This window comes from Pistacia vera, unplaced genomic scaffold, assembly GCF_008641045.1.
Source record: "Pistacia vera cultivar Batoury unplaced genomic scaffold, PisVer_v2 Contig1330, whole genome shotgun sequence".
Classification (NCBI taxonomy): domain Eukaryota; kingdom Viridiplantae; phylum Streptophyta; class Magnoliopsida; order Sapindales; family Anacardiaceae; genus Pistacia; species Pistacia vera.
The window spans coordinates 15,574-34,536 of NW_022195392.1; the positions used below are offsets into that span (position 1 = coordinate 15,574).

The 18,963-nt window shown below is 34.1% G+C and overlaps 5 protein-coding genes across 5 annotated transcripts; 4 read left to right on the forward strand and 1 right to left on the reverse strand.

Annotated features, from left to right (window-relative positions):
- The first annotated feature begins 1,043 nt into the window (after positions 1–1,043).
- LOC116122399 (lachrymatory-factor synthase-like) lies at positions 1,044–1,794 on the forward strand. Its single transcript, XM_031408253.1, has one exon. The coding sequence runs from the start codon at positions 1,075–1,077 to the stop codon at positions 1,573–1,575; it is 501 nt and encodes a 166-aa protein (XP_031264113.1). The 5' UTR covers positions 1,044–1,074; the 3' UTR covers positions 1,576–1,794.
- Positions 1,795–2,434: 640 nt separating this feature from the next.
- On the forward strand, positions 2,435–2,941 carry LOC116122384 (lachrymatory-factor synthase-like). The gene has a single exon (XM_031408237.1). It carries the CDS (start codon positions 2,435–2,437, stop codon positions 2,939–2,941), a length of 507 nt encoding a protein of 168 aa, XP_031264097.1.
- Positions 2,942–3,281: 340 nt separating this feature from the next.
- LOC116122385 (lachrymatory-factor synthase-like) lies at positions 3,282–3,644 on the forward strand. Its single transcript, XM_031408238.1, has one exon. The coding sequence runs from the start codon at positions 3,282–3,284 to the stop codon at positions 3,642–3,644; it is 363 nt and encodes a 120-aa protein (XP_031264098.1).
- Positions 3,645–4,096: 452 nt separating this feature from the next.
- On the reverse strand, positions 4,097–7,029 carry LOC116122392 (monoacylglycerol lipase). Its single transcript, XM_031408247.1, has 7 exons — positions 6,589–7,029; positions 5,829–5,867; positions 5,613–5,683; positions 5,463–5,527; positions 5,061–5,150; positions 4,878–4,970; positions 4,097–4,724 (listed from the first exon to the last, which is right to left on the reverse strand). Exons 1-7 carry the CDS (start codon positions 6,957–6,959, stop codon positions 4,290–4,292), a joined length of 1,164 nt encoding a protein of 387 aa, XP_031264107.1. The 5' UTR covers positions 6,960–7,029; the 3' UTR covers positions 4,097–4,289.
- A 5,746-nt stretch (positions 7,030–12,775) lies between these two features.
- On the forward strand, positions 12,776–13,662 carry LOC116122397. Its single transcript, XM_031408252.1, has one exon. The coding sequence runs from the start codon at positions 12,888–12,890 to the stop codon at positions 13,443–13,445; it is 558 nt and encodes a 185-aa protein (XP_031264112.1). The 5' UTR covers positions 12,776–12,887; the 3' UTR covers positions 13,446–13,662.
- The last annotated feature ends 5,301 nt before the right edge of the window (positions 13,663–18,963 follow it).

The window sequence follows — 18,963 nt, forward strand, 5'->3', positions numbered from 1 at the left end:
GTCGATCGGATCTCGCTGGTTGATGCAGAATTCTGTATTAACACTTATAATTTGCAGCCAGCAAGGCAAAATCTAGCAGACCTGAAACTATATATATTTCAAAGACTTGTATATCCAACACTAAGCCCTGATGGAGCAAAATTTTTATTAATAGTTGTTGATTATGCTCAATCTCAATATATTTTGTTTAAACTGTGAGATAGTTTACAAGTCGACGAATTTGGGTCCAAGTCTTATATATGTTGAAGTCAAGGTTATTCCAGTGTAGGCCAGGAGATGAATCAATTGGTTTTAGTCAAGAGTCTAAAATGGGTATGTAATTGAATGTTCTCACAATTAAGTTATGAGATAGTTGAAAAGTACAACACTGGTTTCGGTCATCTTTATTAGCTTCAGAGTTAGATCAAGACTGTTCCGGTCTAGGAGAAAATTATAATGGTCGAAATGGGTGTGCCATGTTCGGTATTAACCTCCTTTTCCGTTGATTTTTAGTTTCAAGTCTTCTTATATTCATCACTGCGATATATTTTGTGGAATTATTGTCCAGCTTATCCTGCCGATAGAGGGATGATCCATTATGTATATATAAAGATTTTATAACTCCTTTTAGTTTCTAGAAGCAATTTTAAAGATTCAATATCTAAATAACATTAAAATTAAAATAATGCCTACGTTAAGATGATACAAATATATATTCGAAGGAAAAGTTACGAAGAGGACCAACTGATTATGTTTATGTAAACCGCGTGCGCTAACCTAATATAGTTGGCTTTTGGCGTACGCTTGGGTGTTTTCTTTTGGGCAGTATTATTAGATGCACTTGACACTTGTTGCCGTGTAGAATAATACATTTCCGTTGAAGAGAGGGCAAATATTCATTATTCAACAGTCTCTTAATTAGTTTTTGTTTTTTATTTGACTGGAGGGAGCTGCCCTCCATCACTTTTTCTATATCTGACTCAGTCAATTACATATTTAACCATCTCCTTCGAATTTATATATCTATGTAAATATATATAAAGTAGCAATCTCATCGCTCACAGCCACTTACATCGATCTCTTTAATTTCTGACCATGGCAGAAGCTAAATGGGAAGGCAAGGCCAGTGTTGAAATAGCAGGCTTAGCAGTAGATCAAGTATGGCCTTGTCTTGAAGATTATTGCAACTTACATAAGTGGTTTCCTTATCTTGATAAATGCGATCAAGTTGAGGGAGTTCCAGGAAAGCCTGGTTTAGTTCGCCATGTTTCATCAACTGCAAAAGCATCACCTGAGTCTGATGAGATGATCACCAGATGGGCCAACGAGAAGCTACTGATGATCGATGCCAACCAAAAGTGTTTTAGCTATGAGGTCACTGATAACAATATTGGATTCAACAACTATGTGGCCACAATCAAAGTGTTTCCAATCAATGCTGATGATCAACAAAAAGGCTGCATAGTCGAGTGGTCATTTGTAACTGACCCAGTTCCAGGCTGGAAGTTTGAAAATTTGCTTTCTAATTTTAATTATTGTCTCCAATACATGGGGAAGAAAATGGAGCAGACTTTTCTTTCAACCATGGAACCCTGAAAATTCTTCTAATAAGGTTAACCTGGGGACAAAAGGTTAACACAGCACTGCTGGCTGCTCATTAACTCATGAAGTTCTTGAAATTTAGAAATCGTGAACTCTTATTTAAGAAAATTTGGGCAATATATCTGTCACTACGATATTGTACCCTTTCCCTTTAAAATAGAGTTCTATTGAATACGTTTTTATGTATTGAAAACATTGTGTGATGTTTTATTATCAATGTTATTTAAATGTTTTCTATATATTTCTTGTTCATTTTATTGATCTTCTTTACATTTTCACATTCCCATAATTATAACTTTAGTTAATGTCAATTTATTGAAGTATACAAAACATGAACAATGGAGTTAGCCCGGCAGAGAGGAATTTACAACAATGAATAGGCAATAGAAAAAGCCAGGGATAAGACAAGCCCGAAAAGAAATAGATTAGAGTGATTCAACAAGGGCAAATAGAATACAGAGGCAGTAAATAGGTGATCAGGACAGAAAAAAAGAGTTGGGTTGAGGCAGCAATATTCATCATCAGCATGTTATAACAGGATTATGTATAATATTAAGGCCCTAATAAAGATCGATGTTTTGATTTCTCTGGTGTATAAGAGCTTATTAAAACTAGTGCACAGCCTCAAGAAATATAAAAAAGAACACTGTGAAAAATTTATTTTCTTGCACCTTGCCTTAACATGTTATGTTTATGTTGTAGAGTCGAGGAATAACTTATTCCCTGTTGCGTTGAGTCTAAGCGCGAAAGTGGCAGTTTGGAATATTTTTTCAAGAAGATATCAATCTACCACAATAAGAATTCACTACTCTACTCTACTAGCTCCAAGAGTTGTCTCTGACTCTCTGGATTAATGGAGCCAAAATGGGAAGGCAAGGTGTCTACAAAACTGACAAAAGCCAGAGTAGACCAGATATGGCCTCTTTTCTTAGACTTCTTCAACTTACATAAATGGTTTCCAAGTCTAGCCACCTGCTATGGCGTCCATGGAATCAACGGTCAGACTGGTTGCATCCGATACTGTTCTGGCTGTTCAATTTCACCTAGTGCCAGCAATGAAAACAACCCTCAAGCTAGCTGGTCCACAGAGAGATTAATAAGCGTTGATCATGTTCAACGCTGTTTGAGCTACGAAATAGTTGACAACAACATTGGGTTCAAGTCATATGTTTCAACGGTCAAGATTGTTCCAGAAGACAATGAAGGTGAAAATCAAAGTGGGTGTGTGATTGAGTGGGGATTCACAGTTGATCCAGTGGAAGGATGGGCATTGGATGATTTAGTGAAGAAGTATGATATGGGCCTACAGCGCACGGCTAAGAGAATGGAGGATGCATGCAATTCAAGTTTAGATAAGTAATTGACATTTCTTTTGTGGTTGTGTTGTAGTTTTTCATTAATCTAATATGTTTATTTTTATTTAATTTTGTTGAAGAAATTATGGAAAGAAAGAAAGAAATCAAATTGAGTAATTTTTTTGTTGGAGAATGATGCAATATTCATGGACAGCTGGGATCTCCATGACCATGTATTCACCATCCATGCATCAAACCCACGCCAGCTTTAATTATCTGCCAACTTATGTTACCGATAGAGAGAGACGATGACGGTGCCGTATGAATTTTTGTTTTAATTAATGAAATATTAAATTATTAATTAAACCAGTAATTTCATCCTGTTTTACATCTCTTTTTGTGGCGATGGAAGAAGATAAGTGGGAAGGGAAGGCGAGTGTTGAGGTAGAAAGGTTAACAGTAGACCAAGTATGGTGTTGCCTGGAGGATTTTTGCAACATACATAAGTGGTTTCCTCATCTCGATTCTTGCTACCAAGTAGAGGGAGAGGCAGGACATCCTGGCCTGGTTCGCTGTGTGGCCTCCACAAAACCCTCATCCAGATTTAATGAGGGCAGCACCAGCAACAACAGCAGCAGGTGGACAAAAGAGAAGCTTCTTATGATCAATCCCATTGATAAGTGTTTGAGCTATGAGGTTCTTGATAACAGCAATCGAGTTAAGTTCTACGTGGCCACTGTCAAACTATTTCCAGTTGATGTTGATTAGTATAAAGGTTGCATGATTGAGGGGTCATTCGTAGCCGATCCAAATGAAGGGTGGAGAGTGGAAGATTTTCTTTCCTACATTTATCGTACTGACATATTAATGGCAAAGAATGTGGAACAAGCTCTGCTTTCAACTCATTGAAATCGACTATATATGCATGTTATTATATAAATAGTTAATTAAACAAGTTATTCATTGTTTTTAATCGGAGTTCAACATGGCAAACAACTTTCAGCAATCGCCAGCCGGAGTGAAATCAAACCGATATAACAGTGTTTAAAGAAGTTCGGCACTGCTGCAAGAAGAGGGCAGTTACAAATTTTAAGATTGATTGCTGTGATTGTCCCAAGGTCAATACTGTTTCTGGTTTAAGCACAAGAGCCAAGGGTAGGATCCCGGCAGTAATGATAAACCGAAGCAAGCCATAAAAGTTTTGAAACATGCATTTCTACTACTTTTTTCTGTAGAAGAACAGAAGCCACTGTAATAAACTTGTAACAAATAATACACATTTAATTGATGGGATTGAGACCACCCCCAACACTGATCGTTTGACCAACTTATGTAATTACTCACCTGCCTGTTTCCCGACCCTTAAAAGCTCCAACTTCACAAATTTAAAAAACACTTCTATAAGATGAGTAGTTACCACAGACTATCAGCCTTCTCAATACTGACATCTAATCTCTTCTCCATCCAGTTAATTATATCCTGTGCTATCTCTTCACGCTCAGGTTCAAAAAGAAGGTCATGCAAGAAGCCCTCGTAAAGCTTTATGTCTTTAAATTTTGAAGCTGCCTCATTGTACAAATCCCGGGAGGCTAGAGGGTCTGTCACTTTGTCTGCAGTTCCATGTAGAACAAAGAATGGTACAGTCACAAACTTAAAGTTCCGAGTTAAGTACGAGGAAATGCGCAATATCTCATGGCCTGTTCGGACCCTTATGGGCCCTGTATAGACCAATGGATCAGAATACTTTGCCAATAGCGCAGCTGGATCCCTAGAAACTGGAATTCCTCTTTTGTTAGCACCTTTAAACTGGAATCTGGGAGCAACCAGAGAAACAATAGGGGCCATAGCCTGCAAAATCGTTTTGACCAAAAGAAGTTCTAATTAGTACAGCACAAAAATATATATGTATAACTTGTATATCACACTATTCATTGAGACAACTAAACATCAAATCATTTGTATAAACGGTCTATGAAAAGAAAAAATAGAACAACCACCTACCCCAACTATAGGATGTGCTGGCTTAACACGCAAAGCTGGTGAAGTCAGCACAATTCCCTCCAGCATTCCTCTAATGTGGGGACATGAAGCCGCCTACACAAGGACGCAACTTATCAACTCACAAATTCAAAAAAAAAAAACCAATGTGATCATAGGCTAGTTTTTGATCTGTCTATGTCTTACCTTCAGAACTACGGCTCCCCCAGTAGAATGACCAAATAGGAAGCACGGTACTCCAGGGTTTTCTGATTTGATTTTATCCAAGAAAGCCCCCTATTGAATCAGAAGATAGAGAGCTTTAATAATCACTTGGAGGTATAACTGAACATCTAACTTCTAGTTAAAACACCAAAGCAATGGAGTACAGCCAAGTAGCATTATTCCTAGATTCGTAATTGTTATAAACAAGTAATTGGACTCGGTTGCAAGTTCTTGGGTAGTTTCAATCTGAAGGTGCAGTTATGACAGGCAATGACCAGGAAATAATTAGTACAGGGGGTTAAAAAAAATTTAGGTATTCAGAGGTTCTGCCTAATCACTTTGACAGAAGCGCAGCATCAGTATACATAAAAAATTTGAACTTACAGTGTCCGCAACAACATGGTCAAGTGAAGGAACATATCCATGCAATCCATCGCTCCCACCATGACCTACACTTGAAAAACTCAATCAAATTTCATGATGTCAACCTAAAACTCCTATTCAAAAAGCTTATAGAGTGTATAAATTATATACCTATCCAGTCCATAGCATACACGCCAAAGCTGCTTGAAGTTAGTTGCCTCGCAAAATGCGAATATCTCCCACTGAAAATACAACAAACATTAAAATAAAGCAGAAATTTTTATATCTCTAAGACACATAAAAAATGGACTATTCTACGAGCTGTGACAAAAAAAATAAGATGCAAAACAGACAAAATGCCTCCAAAAGGAGATCATATAAAATTACCTGTGCTCGTTGAGCCCATGTATAATGATCAAAATGCCCCTGAAAGAAGAAAGCAATTGAACATGGAATAAGCATAAAGAGCAACAGAAAAAGGCAGCAGCGAGTAATAAATTAACTGTACATGCTAAAGTTAAGTGGAATTTTATCAACGAAAAAATTAAAAAATAATAAGAGAGAACCATTTGGCACCAGTAAACATTAATCCATTCGTATGGAGTAACCTCTAGAGCCACAAAGTTTTATTGGAAATAGCAAGTTAGATTGCACACTTTACCCACAGTAGCCAAGTAAAGAAACAGACATTTGCAACAATAAATTTCGTAAAATTGAAGAATAGCGTGGTAAACCAAAACACAAGTTACACTTTCGACAAAAAGTTGAGATACAAATAAAAATCAAATGATATTCTAATACGGCACATCGGAAGCGTATCGAACCATAGCGCTAAAAGATACTCAACCTAGAAAATTTTCTATAACATTTCTGATTATTCAATTATATACATTATCCAGTTATCAGAGATAATATTCTCTTATCACAAATCATAAACTTCACTTACGATTTAAATTTGTCTTCAAAAACAAATCACAACAAAACAAATTCAAGAACTTTGATTTTCTTTAACAAAACCAGGATAAATAATTATGCTAAAACTTATTTTTTTAGGAGACGGACGATCACATGACACGACATTAAAAATTGAAAGTCAAAACCACCATTCAAAGTCAAATGAAATAATAATAAAAAACAAAAATCTTACTTCAATTCACCGGTAACCGGGAACCAGGACCGGAAAAACAAAGCATTTTTTCTAACACCAAAGAAGAGAGAGCTACTACAGCTGCAATGGACGTTCCCATCATCAGTTTCGAATCCCATGTTTAAATCCTCAGCCAACGCTCTTCTTCTCAAGGTGTCCTCCTCCTCTAGTCTCGACATCAACCTCCGCTTCCAACTCTTTGAAGCAGATTGCGGCGCACCAGCCGCCGAGCACCGCCGTGGCCGCAGGAGGAGGACGAAAGCGAAAATGACCGATTGGATGAAAATTAGAAAGGTTCTTAGGGTTTTAAGGATGGGGATTATACGATTGCTGGCCCCTGATGTCAGTTGATCCATCTCGGCCGCCGACATGCCGGCAATGGACGGACAAGATTTAAAATAAATAAAAAAAAGGAGCTATAGAAATGAATACGTTTCGTAAACACAAGAAAAGAGGGGAGCGAGAGACTTGAGGAAGGCTTGAGGCGTATTTATATGGTGGAAATTTGAATTTTCTATGAAGAGAGAGAAATGATTAGCTGTATTGGAGTAATGGTACCTAATGTCGTGGTGTAACGTTGATGGTGTGATGTTCAACTGGAAGATGGAGATGGGTTATCTGTTTTAAAGATGGACGGTTATGATGGATGAGTGTATGGCATTTATTATGTATGGTATGATTTATAGAGTAGATAGGCGTTGGGAAGCACAAGTAAAGCCTTCCTTCAAAGTCATATGATGTACAAGTTGTATGAATTTTGGATCACCGATTTAACCGAACAGGGCCCACACCAGTTGACGTGAATTATATATTATTTATTTTATCATTTTATGTTACGGTTATGGACTATCTCAACAACGCGGAAAACATTTATACATATATTATTTTATGCAAATTAAGTAATATATCAATCATAGCCGAGTCGCTTAGGTAATGGCCAGGGTAGGTGACGAAAAAGATTCGGAGAATCAAGTGAAGTGTAGATTCAATCGAAGCAAGACGTTCATTTCTAGCCGCACAAACCTCTTTGTTATCGTTACTATGATTCCTCCACGTGGTGCTATTGCCCCGCGAATTTTGCGGACATAATGAGGTAAATCAACTTGACTTATATTATATGTAACGTACTAACGTGATAAGCCGGTGAACAAAATTAGCGTACCGTTCATTATAATAATCGAGAAATAAGAGATAACTTCAGGCAAGTTTCTTTTCAATAAAAATCTCGAATTCCAAGCAGTTTGTAATATATAAGAGGATATGATTAGATAAGGTGCCACCCCATTTCTTTTGTTGGGAATCTGATCAACATAATAATTGATAAGGAATAAACAAATATTGGACATTCATGTGGTAAGTTGAAAATGAAAAGGCAAAGAAGAAATGTTTTGTTATTGCAGTAGCGTATATGATTGGAGTAAACTGAGGAAATTATAATTAATATTTTACCAAATCTTTCCTTGAGACTGAGCAATTAATTAATTAAAATAAACGAAGGATTTGGTAAAGAGATTAGATATGGAGTGAAAGTGAAAGATGCTTAAAGGGACTGGACCAGGACCAGGACCACCAAAGACATGCGATTATGGTCTTTCTCTACTTTTGACTTACTCTTTCTTTCCAATCAATGCCGGGTGAAAACTTTTTTTGTTTTAATTTATTTCAGAAATTGATTATTGGGTGGAGCCATGGAGGCAACTGGTCCGTTATTTCAAAATTCAAATCAATGAACAGAGTGTAGGCCCAAGAAATTGACTTCTTTCATCATCATGTTTGAGGCCTCTGGGCCATTACAATAGAGCGTGTTATTTCGATTTTGAAATTAAGTTTGATGATTTTTTTCAGTTTTTAAATTGGGTGGAGCTCTTCACACCAACTANTTCAAATCAATGAACAGAGTGTAGGCCCAAGAAATTGACTTCTTTCATCATCATGTTTGAGGCCTCTGGGCCATTACAATAGAGCGTGTTATTTCGATTTTGAAATTAAGTTTGATGATTTTTTTCAGTTTTTAAATTGGGTGGAGCTCTTCACACCAACTAAATTTCTTAAGACACTCTATTTTAAAGTTTTAAAATTTTTTTTTTTTTCTTACGACACCCCATAAATTCCATGAATGCCTTCTATTTCATTTTTTTTTTATATTTAAAAAAATTAACATTTCATTACTTTCATGTATGTTATATACCTCCTACCATCATTATTCCTAAAATAATTTTTTTTTATAATTAAATTGAAAGTTTAGAAAAAATTAAAGCTAAAAAAATCCTTACAAATAATCCCATACACTTAAAAAACACAAAAAATTATATAGATCAAAATAGCTACCAATAGTTTGAAGAAAAAAATAACAATAAATTTATATGAGAAGGAATAAAAATTTACAATTTTGTACTACTTTTAATCTGATATATCCTACTGCAAATCTTTTTCCTCTATTAAATTATATTTTTGTTATAAGAATGATTTGAATAACATAAAAAAAAAATTATGAGATAATAGTGGGGTGTCAAAATATTTGTAAAGAATATGAAATTAAAGTTAATTTTAATAATTAAATTTAGGGATAAATTTGTCATTGTAAAATTTATTAACAAGTGGAGCTTCTTTAGTCATTAGTGGGTGCTAATAGATCCACTCAATTATGTTTATTTGTTGAACGAGAAGTGATTTTTAGCCCTCCATATTATTGATCAATACCCCCGTTACTAAGTACAACTCAATTATATTTAAATGAATCTCTTTAAACCCCATTTAATACAAAAAAAATTAAAAAAAATAACATTTTAAGTTTAATTGGGTTTTCTATCTATCCCATTTCTAGTAATATTTATTAAGGCTAAAATTTTTAATAGAAATAAATATTTAAAAATAGGGATATTGATTATTGGTCAATTAGATAGAGCTTAAAATCAGTTCCCTTGTTAAATAAGTAAAAAAAATTGGAGTTTTATGTGAATAAAAAAACATCTTAGTTATTAATTAATACTTTTCTCAATAATACATCTATTAATTCTATTTAATTTAAAGTCTAATACCTCTATTAAATTTGTTTAAGTTTATATTTAATATAGCTCTTCTCCTCTGTATTTTCTTTGCATTATTTTCATAACAACTGTCGGAATTATTAAAAAGGAAATTTATATTTCAAGTAAATCACTAATTTATTTTTTGGTTGTATTTCTTGATTATCAGTAAATTTAAACTACTTGTCCACTTCTTTTTAATTAATTTATTTATTTGCACTATTAAATTAATAATACTACTTTCTCTTGTTCCATGATATGATACCATTCATTTCCCTTATTTATGAATCACTGTCCCCTTCCCACATCTCTTTTATCTCATTACCCTCATTTATCTAACAAAACTCTTCTAGTTTACTTGTTCCAGCAGCAAAAGCAGTGTAGTGAGCTTATATTATATGTTTATATATTTTCTGATCACAGGATTCATGCAAATAGAAGCTCAAATCAAAGGTGGAGTGATGATTAATTGATATGCTTTTCGTAATTGTGCGGTGCAGTACAGACATGCCATATATGGCGGAAATTATGGGTCGGTTTATACATAAAGTGGGAAACCTTAGAGAATGATTGTAAAACAGAGAACATTATAGTTATATATGTGGGTCATGGCTGCCTGCCACCTATATATAAAATTTAGGAATAATTTCATCTAACCTAGTTTAATTATGATATGTTGGAGGATACTCAATAAATTTTTCAATTTCTCCAATCTTTATAAGCCTCGATCCTAATATCTTCTTACGGTAATTATAGTCCTTAATGTGAGACTTTTAAGACTCATTGTTAATACTGTTAACAATCAACCAACTAGGTGATCGAATAAAAAAATTTGATAACCACTGAAAGATTACTCGACTGTTAATTAAATTCAGGGCTTCAGCCTCAAAAAGCACTTAGATTTCTAATTTCATCCCTAATATGTATTGATATTGATGCACTAGCTTTGCAGTGGTATAAGTAATAAATCTTCAACAAGTAATAAAACTATCTACTTATGTATTTGTTGTTAGAAGTGTATCTTGAATCTCCTCATAATATGTAGAAAAACGAGGAGCAGCTCATCCTATTTGATCAACAAGAAGAGAAAATCAAAATGCTTAAAGAACAACATATTCAAATGTTGGAGATGCTGAAGCAGATCACTATAGCAGCTACACACATCCAACCAGCTAGAGCTCCAACTTGACTGCCATCTCCATCTCCAACTGATGAAGAGTCTTCCCCATCTGCTACAGCTGCTTCTAGAACCTCAACTAGTGACACTTGAGATGCTAACATTGATAGTTTGTTTTTTATTATATGGGCAGTAGATATTTTGACATGTGGGTAAGACCATCTTTTTGGACTTTTTAGGATTGCTTGCATATATCCTTAGATGGTGTATATGGGATGGGCATTTTGTTTGTTAGAGTTATACACAAATAGATAGGTACTAATGAAAATGTGAGATGCATGCATTCTTTTTCGGTTATGCACACATGATAGTGCCTTTTTTTATTTTTATTGCTCATCTATATATATATATATATATATTTGATGCTATTGATCAGATTTTTATATTGTGCCACAATTATTTTATTGATGTTGAATGTATAAACAATGTCATTCACAAAGAGCAAAATTAATGCTCTTAAATATTAACCAATTAGCTACTAAAGTATTAGTTGCAGAAATAATACATCAGCCAAGACTAATCAATAATACCGGACTAAAATAATTAGTTTCCAAAACTCATATACAATTGGTTACTATATTATTTAGATGCAAAAATTAATTTTAATGACTAAATCATTAGTTACAAAATGTAAGAAACCAAATTGGGTATATACATTTCCCAATTAATAACAAAATGTTTTTGCCGGTAATTATTTTCTCATAAAAAACACATTCTGCATTAATTTCATTGTAGCAGAAAGTAATTTACCATATTTAGATTCCACTTTTTGCGTTTAAAATTATTGGAATTAACCACAAATTTTTTGTCACTAAAAGATACATTCATCAACTAATTGAATAATCGCGAAACATTTTTACAAAATTACCTTTTCACCTTTAATGTCTAATTTTTGTGGCATTCGCGACTAATTATTAGTCACTAAAAGGAACATTCTTCAACTAATTGATTAGTCGTGATACAATTTTACCAAATTATCTTTACACATTTAGTGTCTAAGTCAGAGGATTATTTCAATAAGTAATTGGTAACTAATTTGCTAGTCGCTAAAAAAAATTTCCGCATCTAACCTACTATTTAGACATCTATACTTTTTGCGATAGCAATTCTGCAACTACATGACGACTATGAAATTTAGTCGTGTAAGACATTTAGCGTCTAAGTTTGCTAGACACTAAAAGTCATTTTTCTTGTAGTGTATATATATATGCGCATTAAAGTTTTTTTTTTCCTGACGTGCTGGAATATGCCCTTTAGAAACTGAAAGCTAGAAGGTTTGTTCAACTTAATTAATGGTTGTCGCTCTGCCTTGCTACTGCCTTTCTATCCTTAATTAACTAAACAGAAGCCACACACATATAAGCTTCTTTTTTTTTACTTCTTTTCTACAGGAAACATGTGAATAAATGCCTTTACAAATTTTGTTTCTTTTTATCTAATGACTCAAAAGGTTGGATAAGTATCTTGTGATATCTTTGAGTTCTTTGTATATATCGATCTGTTTGTTGTTTCAGGGCAAACTCAACCGAGAACCAAGTATTTATTTCCTGATTTGCTTTTAAGTTTTTAACCGAAAATATAAGGGTAACTTATTAAATACTAAACTTATGTGGTTGCAATAGTCCATCCCGTGAATGTTCATGATTTTTTTTTTTTTTTTTCTTTTATAATGTTTTAAAGTAATGAAAAGATAAAAAAGAAACCTCATTAGAATCAATTTTTTCTTTTTTCAATTACTACTGTATCGTTTCCTAAAACCCATGAATTAATATGAAAATTGTTTTTTTTTTAATAGAAAAAAAATCTTCCACTATCTTCATGAAAAGTCTAGCTTATTCAGGACCTCCCTGTCTCATACGTTAATGGTTGACGTGCTACTTCGCCTAGTCCACAAACATCTCCTCTTCGGGCTTCTCGAGAAAATAGAGTACCTGTATATATATAAGTCAATGTTGCATACATCTAATCTACACAGAAAATTCAGATCATTGATATTTCTCAACTTCTTTCCTTGTCTTACTTCAACTTCTCTTACTGTAGAGCTTGAACTAATTGACTCTCCCTCTTCATTCCCATCAGGGATTTAAACAACATCCATGGCACCAAATACCAAGGAAACCATTGTGTCAAACCCTAACAATTCCAACAAAGTCGTCCACTCCAAGCCCCGACTTCCAATAGAAAACCTCCAAAGAACAAAATCCGATATCTCATCTGAGCTAACCAAATTAGCTATTGACCCAAAGTCGCTTCCAAGCATTACGGAGGTCGAGGATGCAAAGTGTGAGTGCTGTGGCATGTCTGAAGAGTGCACAACCGAGTACGTAAATCGTGTACGAGAGAAGTTTTCAGGAAAAATGATTTGTGGGTTGTGTGCAGAAGCTGTAAAGGAAGAAATGGAGAAGAATGGAGGAAAAAGCGAAGAGGCTTTGAACGAGCACATGAGTGCTTGTGTAAGGTTTAATAGATTTGGTAGGACAAATCCGGTACTGTACCAAGCTGAGGCGATGAGAGAGATCTTAAGGAATTCAAAAATTAGGGCTAAGTCCATCAGCCCTAGGATTAAGGGTGGCCAAAAGAAGGGTGCAATTACAAGGAGCTCCAGTTGTATACCAGCACTCACCAAGGACTGGTCCATCGAGATACCAAAATAATTATGAATTTCTTTTGCTACGTATGATTGCTCTTATTGCTTCCGATACTTGTAATCTATCCTAACCAGTTGCTTTACAAATATAATACAATAGCTATATATGTATACATACTTTTTTTGTTCACACTTCGATTAATCCTCAAGGGAAGCTATTCTGTGACAATAGATTATTGTGGGATAGCTTTCTCTGAGAATTAGTCTCAGTTAACAAAAAAAAAAAAAGGCGCGCATATATATATATACACTAGGATTTGTTTCATATAAACAGTGTCTCTTTTCCGTGTGTTCTAACTATTGTTCTTCCTATTATTCTTCAACAGGAAACTAGGCTTAATTGTTAAAGTTAATATCTAAGAAGACATATGGATTATATGATTGATAGCTAACAGCTAATTGTATGTAAACTATTACGTAAATGTACATAAACTTTATGTAAATAAATGTACAGTACTTGAACTAATTTATTTATGTGATGAATTAAATGAGTAGTATTGTCCATGAAATATTGGTGCGCTTCTTTTTGAGTAATTTAAACTGGCCGATTTTAATTTGTACGGTGACAATTCAGAAACGAGCCACAGCAGTGATATAATTTAACTATCACGAGGATTTAGAATTGAAGCATGATGACTTTTTAAGTAAATTAACTATATACTGTGTACTGATATTATATCAATGAAATGAAATTATGTGGAACACAACTCATGCGCACAGAGAGCAATCCTTACGCCTTTCCATGGTTTCAGGTGAAATTATGCAATTTGAGCCAAATAACCCTTTGTGTGTTCTACTTGTGTTCATTTAAGCGAGCAATCCTGTGTTAGTTCACTCTTTTACTTATTTTTATATGTTCTGGCTCCTCCGAAGGTTTTTCATCAAGTAGAATTGTACAATAAGTTTTGTGCTAAAAAGCTTTAAACATGCTTAAAAAACTTTAAACATCTTAATTTAGTGTATATAGTGTGACAAGTTGATTGAAAATGATATTATAACAACATGTTGGGTATAATATGCACTGAAATATTTATTCAAATAACTTTTATTATGGTTTAATTTTTGTTTTTGTATTAGAATTATAAATTTTCATTAGTAATTTTTCTTGTAACTTACGAAGAAGAGTATATTTATATTTTATAATAAGCTGGTTTTAATTTAATATTTAATATTTTTTATAATAATCCGGTTAATAAAACCAGTTTTGCTTAACTGTTTCTCATATTCTCCCAAACCGGTAATTGAACTAAAAATTCGGTTTTTTTCTTTGAACTGAAACTGAACCGGTTTTTTTGAATAATCGAAAATTCGGTTCGGTTTGGTTTATGTATTTTTTTGAACATCTCTAAACAAAACTATGTGTTGTAGAGATTTATATATTGAGTGAAGTGGAGTATTTGTGAGAAAATTTGCAAAATTTAAAGGGATTTGTTATAACCAATGCCACATCCAAAACCTAAACAGATTGCGTGAAGAAAACAACAGAATATACACACAAGAATGCCAAGATATACAGTGGTTTACTTGCTCAAATTTGAGCAAGCTACGTCTACATTGAGCTCGGAAAACAAGCGAGCTTGCAGCACTACTATTATCAAGAATTTAATACAAATTACACACACAGTATATCAACTTCCCAATCTTCAATAATCCTATAACTAACCCTAAAGACCCTCTCCTTGGAATTCCTAATGATCTATCCCTTTTAGGATCAGAGTCATTTTTAGGAACTCATCTAGATTTTCTTCTATACTTTTAGAATTATTCATTTTATAAAAAAATAAAGTACCCTTTAAAAAAGCCAGGTTAGGAGCAGATTGCAGTGCATATAAGGAATTAAGCTTACCCCATAACATAGGCAGTGTTTCGATTCCGTCTACCTTTCTGAGAACGCTATCTGAGAGGTTCATGACCATCAAGTTGTAAGCTTCTTCATCAATTTCCTCCTTCTTCTTTAACTTCTCCTCCAGCCACTTCTTAAGGTCACTTTCTAGTGCGAGAGCCACCTTGTTATGAGAGAGTAGCGCTTTCATTTTTTTCTTCTAACTCCCAAAGTCAATCTTCCCACCATATTGGGAGATCTCCATTCAGGTGGTGGTGTTTGTCATGGTAAAGTGTTTGGTTTGATATGGTGAGATGGCAAGTTCCAGAACTCAAGACTGGTCTTGAATTTCAAGAATCATAGAAACCCTAGATTTCTTCCCTTTATGAAATCTACACTAATTCGCTCAAAAGCTATACACTATGGACTCCTAATTAGATAAGGAAACCCAAAGATTGAGAAAGCCCCAAAATTTTTCGACACTCTAGAAAACCCTAGAAATTTCAAATTTAATTTGAGACCCCAATTTCCCCAAATGTTGTTACCAATGCTCTGATACCACTGTTATAACCAATGCCACATCCAAAACCTAAACAGATTGCGTGAAGAAAACAACAAAATACACACACAAGGAAGCCAAGATTTACCGCGGTTCACTTGCTCAAATTTGAGCAAGCTATGTCTACATTGAGCTCGGGAAACAAGCGAGCTCATTGCACTACTATTGATCAAGAATTCAATACAGATTACACACACAGTATATCAACTTCTCAATCTTCAATAATCCTATAACTAACCCTAAAGACCCTTCCTTGGAATCCCTAATGATCTATGTGTACAACCACACCCGAATGACTTGAAAACCAGTCACTCAACACCAGTTACAAGATACAACAAGCAAATCCCAGAAATCCTAACAAACCCAATTTGCTCGACAGAGAAGAAAAGAGAGAAAAAATTGTTGTAGTAGAAATCTGCTCTTTTGTGTGCTTTTATATGGTTGACCAAGGAGACTGACTTCAGCTATTGGATCTTTAGTCAATCAATGCTCAAAATTAGCTCTCCCTTTGCCCAAAACAACATCGCTTCATTAAGACACAAAACGTCACGGCTTCAAGCCTTCACTACAACAAGATCAATCTAATAGATTTTGAGTAGACATATGTAAAATTTAAAATTCTAGAATATCATTTTAATATATCAAGTATTTTTGTGCTAAATTTTGCAAAATCTTTAAAAACTCAATTGAATCCTTGCATATGTTTTATACTCAATAGTCAATACCATTGAGCTAATGCAAAATCAGTAAAACTCAATCGAATTTGCGCATATGTTTTATACTCGATGCCATTGAGCTAGTGCAATTAATTGAGTAAAATCTAATACGATCAAATAAGAGTTAATGACTTTTTCCCACCCAAATGATGGCTTAATGAACTTTTCCACTCATAGACTTTTAAAATGCTACTTTATTATCTAAATTTATATTTCAGCGGCGAACAAATAACAATTTCGGTCCAAGTTGTTGGGGCATTTGAAGAGGAAAGACCGATGAGTCTCTTAGTGGTGAAATGTTAGATTTTGATGGTTGACATTGATTAGAATTTGACTTGGAAATGGCAGTTGCGCAAACCCTAATAGCTCGATTGCTGACGATTGGTGGAGTTGACCGGAGTAGGGTTTGAGGGGTTTTGGTGAGTGATGATCAAGGAAAAGAATAGTGATGGTGTGGCGTCGCAACAATGCCGGAATCGAAAATAGAATATAATTTTGAATAATAAAATAGTATTTTAAAAATCTGTTGGTAAAAAAGCGTCATTAAACCATTATTTGAGGGGAAAAAAATCGCTTACTCATCAAATAAACATGCCATGCTTACAAATGCAGTTGTACCCTAAACACAAAAATCGTTCTTTGAGCCTTCATAAAATTCAAAGCCACGATACAATATTCCTTTTACACGTTTAAATTTAGTCAAAATTCATAGCTTGTATTAACTATTTAGCCTCAACAATATAAATATTTTCCTTCTCGCATTTTAGTTCCCTCCTACAGCTTTAAATTAATTATGGGCAGCTCACTAATATGAATTATTTGTTCTTTAAAGAAATGGGATATGCCGAGTATGGGCCGAGCTTATGGTCTTTACGTTCTAAAACGACCCAGCAGTCTGTATTTATTTATTTTTTTAAACCCTCTTTTATCAATATCAAAAGCTTACAAGAACAAGAAGTCATCACATTCTAGATTTGTCGTAATGATAATAAAACGATAAGAATCTTGCAAACAGTCGTAATTTATCTTGTTGAACTTGAAGGCACACATGAAATAGCAAGCATCACGAACCATATGACGATCAACTTGAGAGAGTAGGACAGAGTTTAGGGACCATCCTAATTTTCTTTTTCCCACATTATTTCTGCTAAGATATCATTATCCATGCAGTTATGGTTCACATCTTCATCAGAAAATATTAATGTTTCATTGCATCGATCATATTATATATATAAAACTTTTTGTTATAAATCCCGGCTGATCCAGGAAAGCTACTCCATTTAACAAGATCATATATAGAATATAATGATCATATATCTGATTTTGAAGATTAATTGTGATGATTGATCCACACACACACACACACACACACACACACACACACATATATATATATATATATATATATATATTGCAGAGCTTAGAAACTAGCTAGCAAACATTGAACCGCAAACCTGTTACACTGATGGGGCTCGTGAATCCTCACGAGGTTAAAATCCCCATAGCTTTTAAGGGCACACATGCATGGCCTCATTAGCTTTAAATTTTTAATAACATACGTGCATGATCTTTTCCCATACCATCTCTATCACTTCCCTCTTGCTATACTGTTTGCAGCACACATGCTCCTAGTGGTGCAATTTGGTCATTGATGGAGATCAAAATCAGCTCTTATCTTCAGATCTTCTGCCTGTAAAGTGCTCTTTCTGCGTTAAGATAGATAGGCCTTTATATATATATATATATATATATATAGAATTATACTTCTGACGGATACAATAACTCCACTCTTCTTTCTCATGATTATTGCTGATATCGGTTACTTAAATGAAAATCCTATCTTGACCTAATAACGTTCATTTGATATCTTATTTGTATAAGATTGGATACAGTACACGCAACTGGNCAATATAAATATTTTCCTTCTCGCATTTTAGTTCCCTCCTACAGCTTTAAATTAATTATGGGCAGCTCACTAATATGAATTATTTGTTCTTTAAAGAAATGGGATATGCCGAGTATGGGCCGAGCTTATGGTCTTTACGTTCTAAAACGACCCAGCAGTCTGTATTTATTTATTTTTTTAAACCCTCTTTTATCAATATCAAAAGCTTACAAGAACAAGAAGTCATCACATTCTAGATTTGTCGTAATGATAATAAAACGATAAGAATCTTGCAAACAGTCGTAATTTATCTTGTTGAACTTGAAGGCACACATGAAATAGCAAGCATCACGAACCATATGACGATCAACTTGAGAGAGTAGGACAGAGTTTAGGGACCATCCTAATTTTCTTTTTCCCACATTATTTCTGCTAAGATATCAGTATCCATGCAGTTATGGTTCACATCTTCATCAGAAAATATTAATGTTGCATTGCATCGATCATATTATATATATAAAACTTTTTGTTATAAATCCCGGC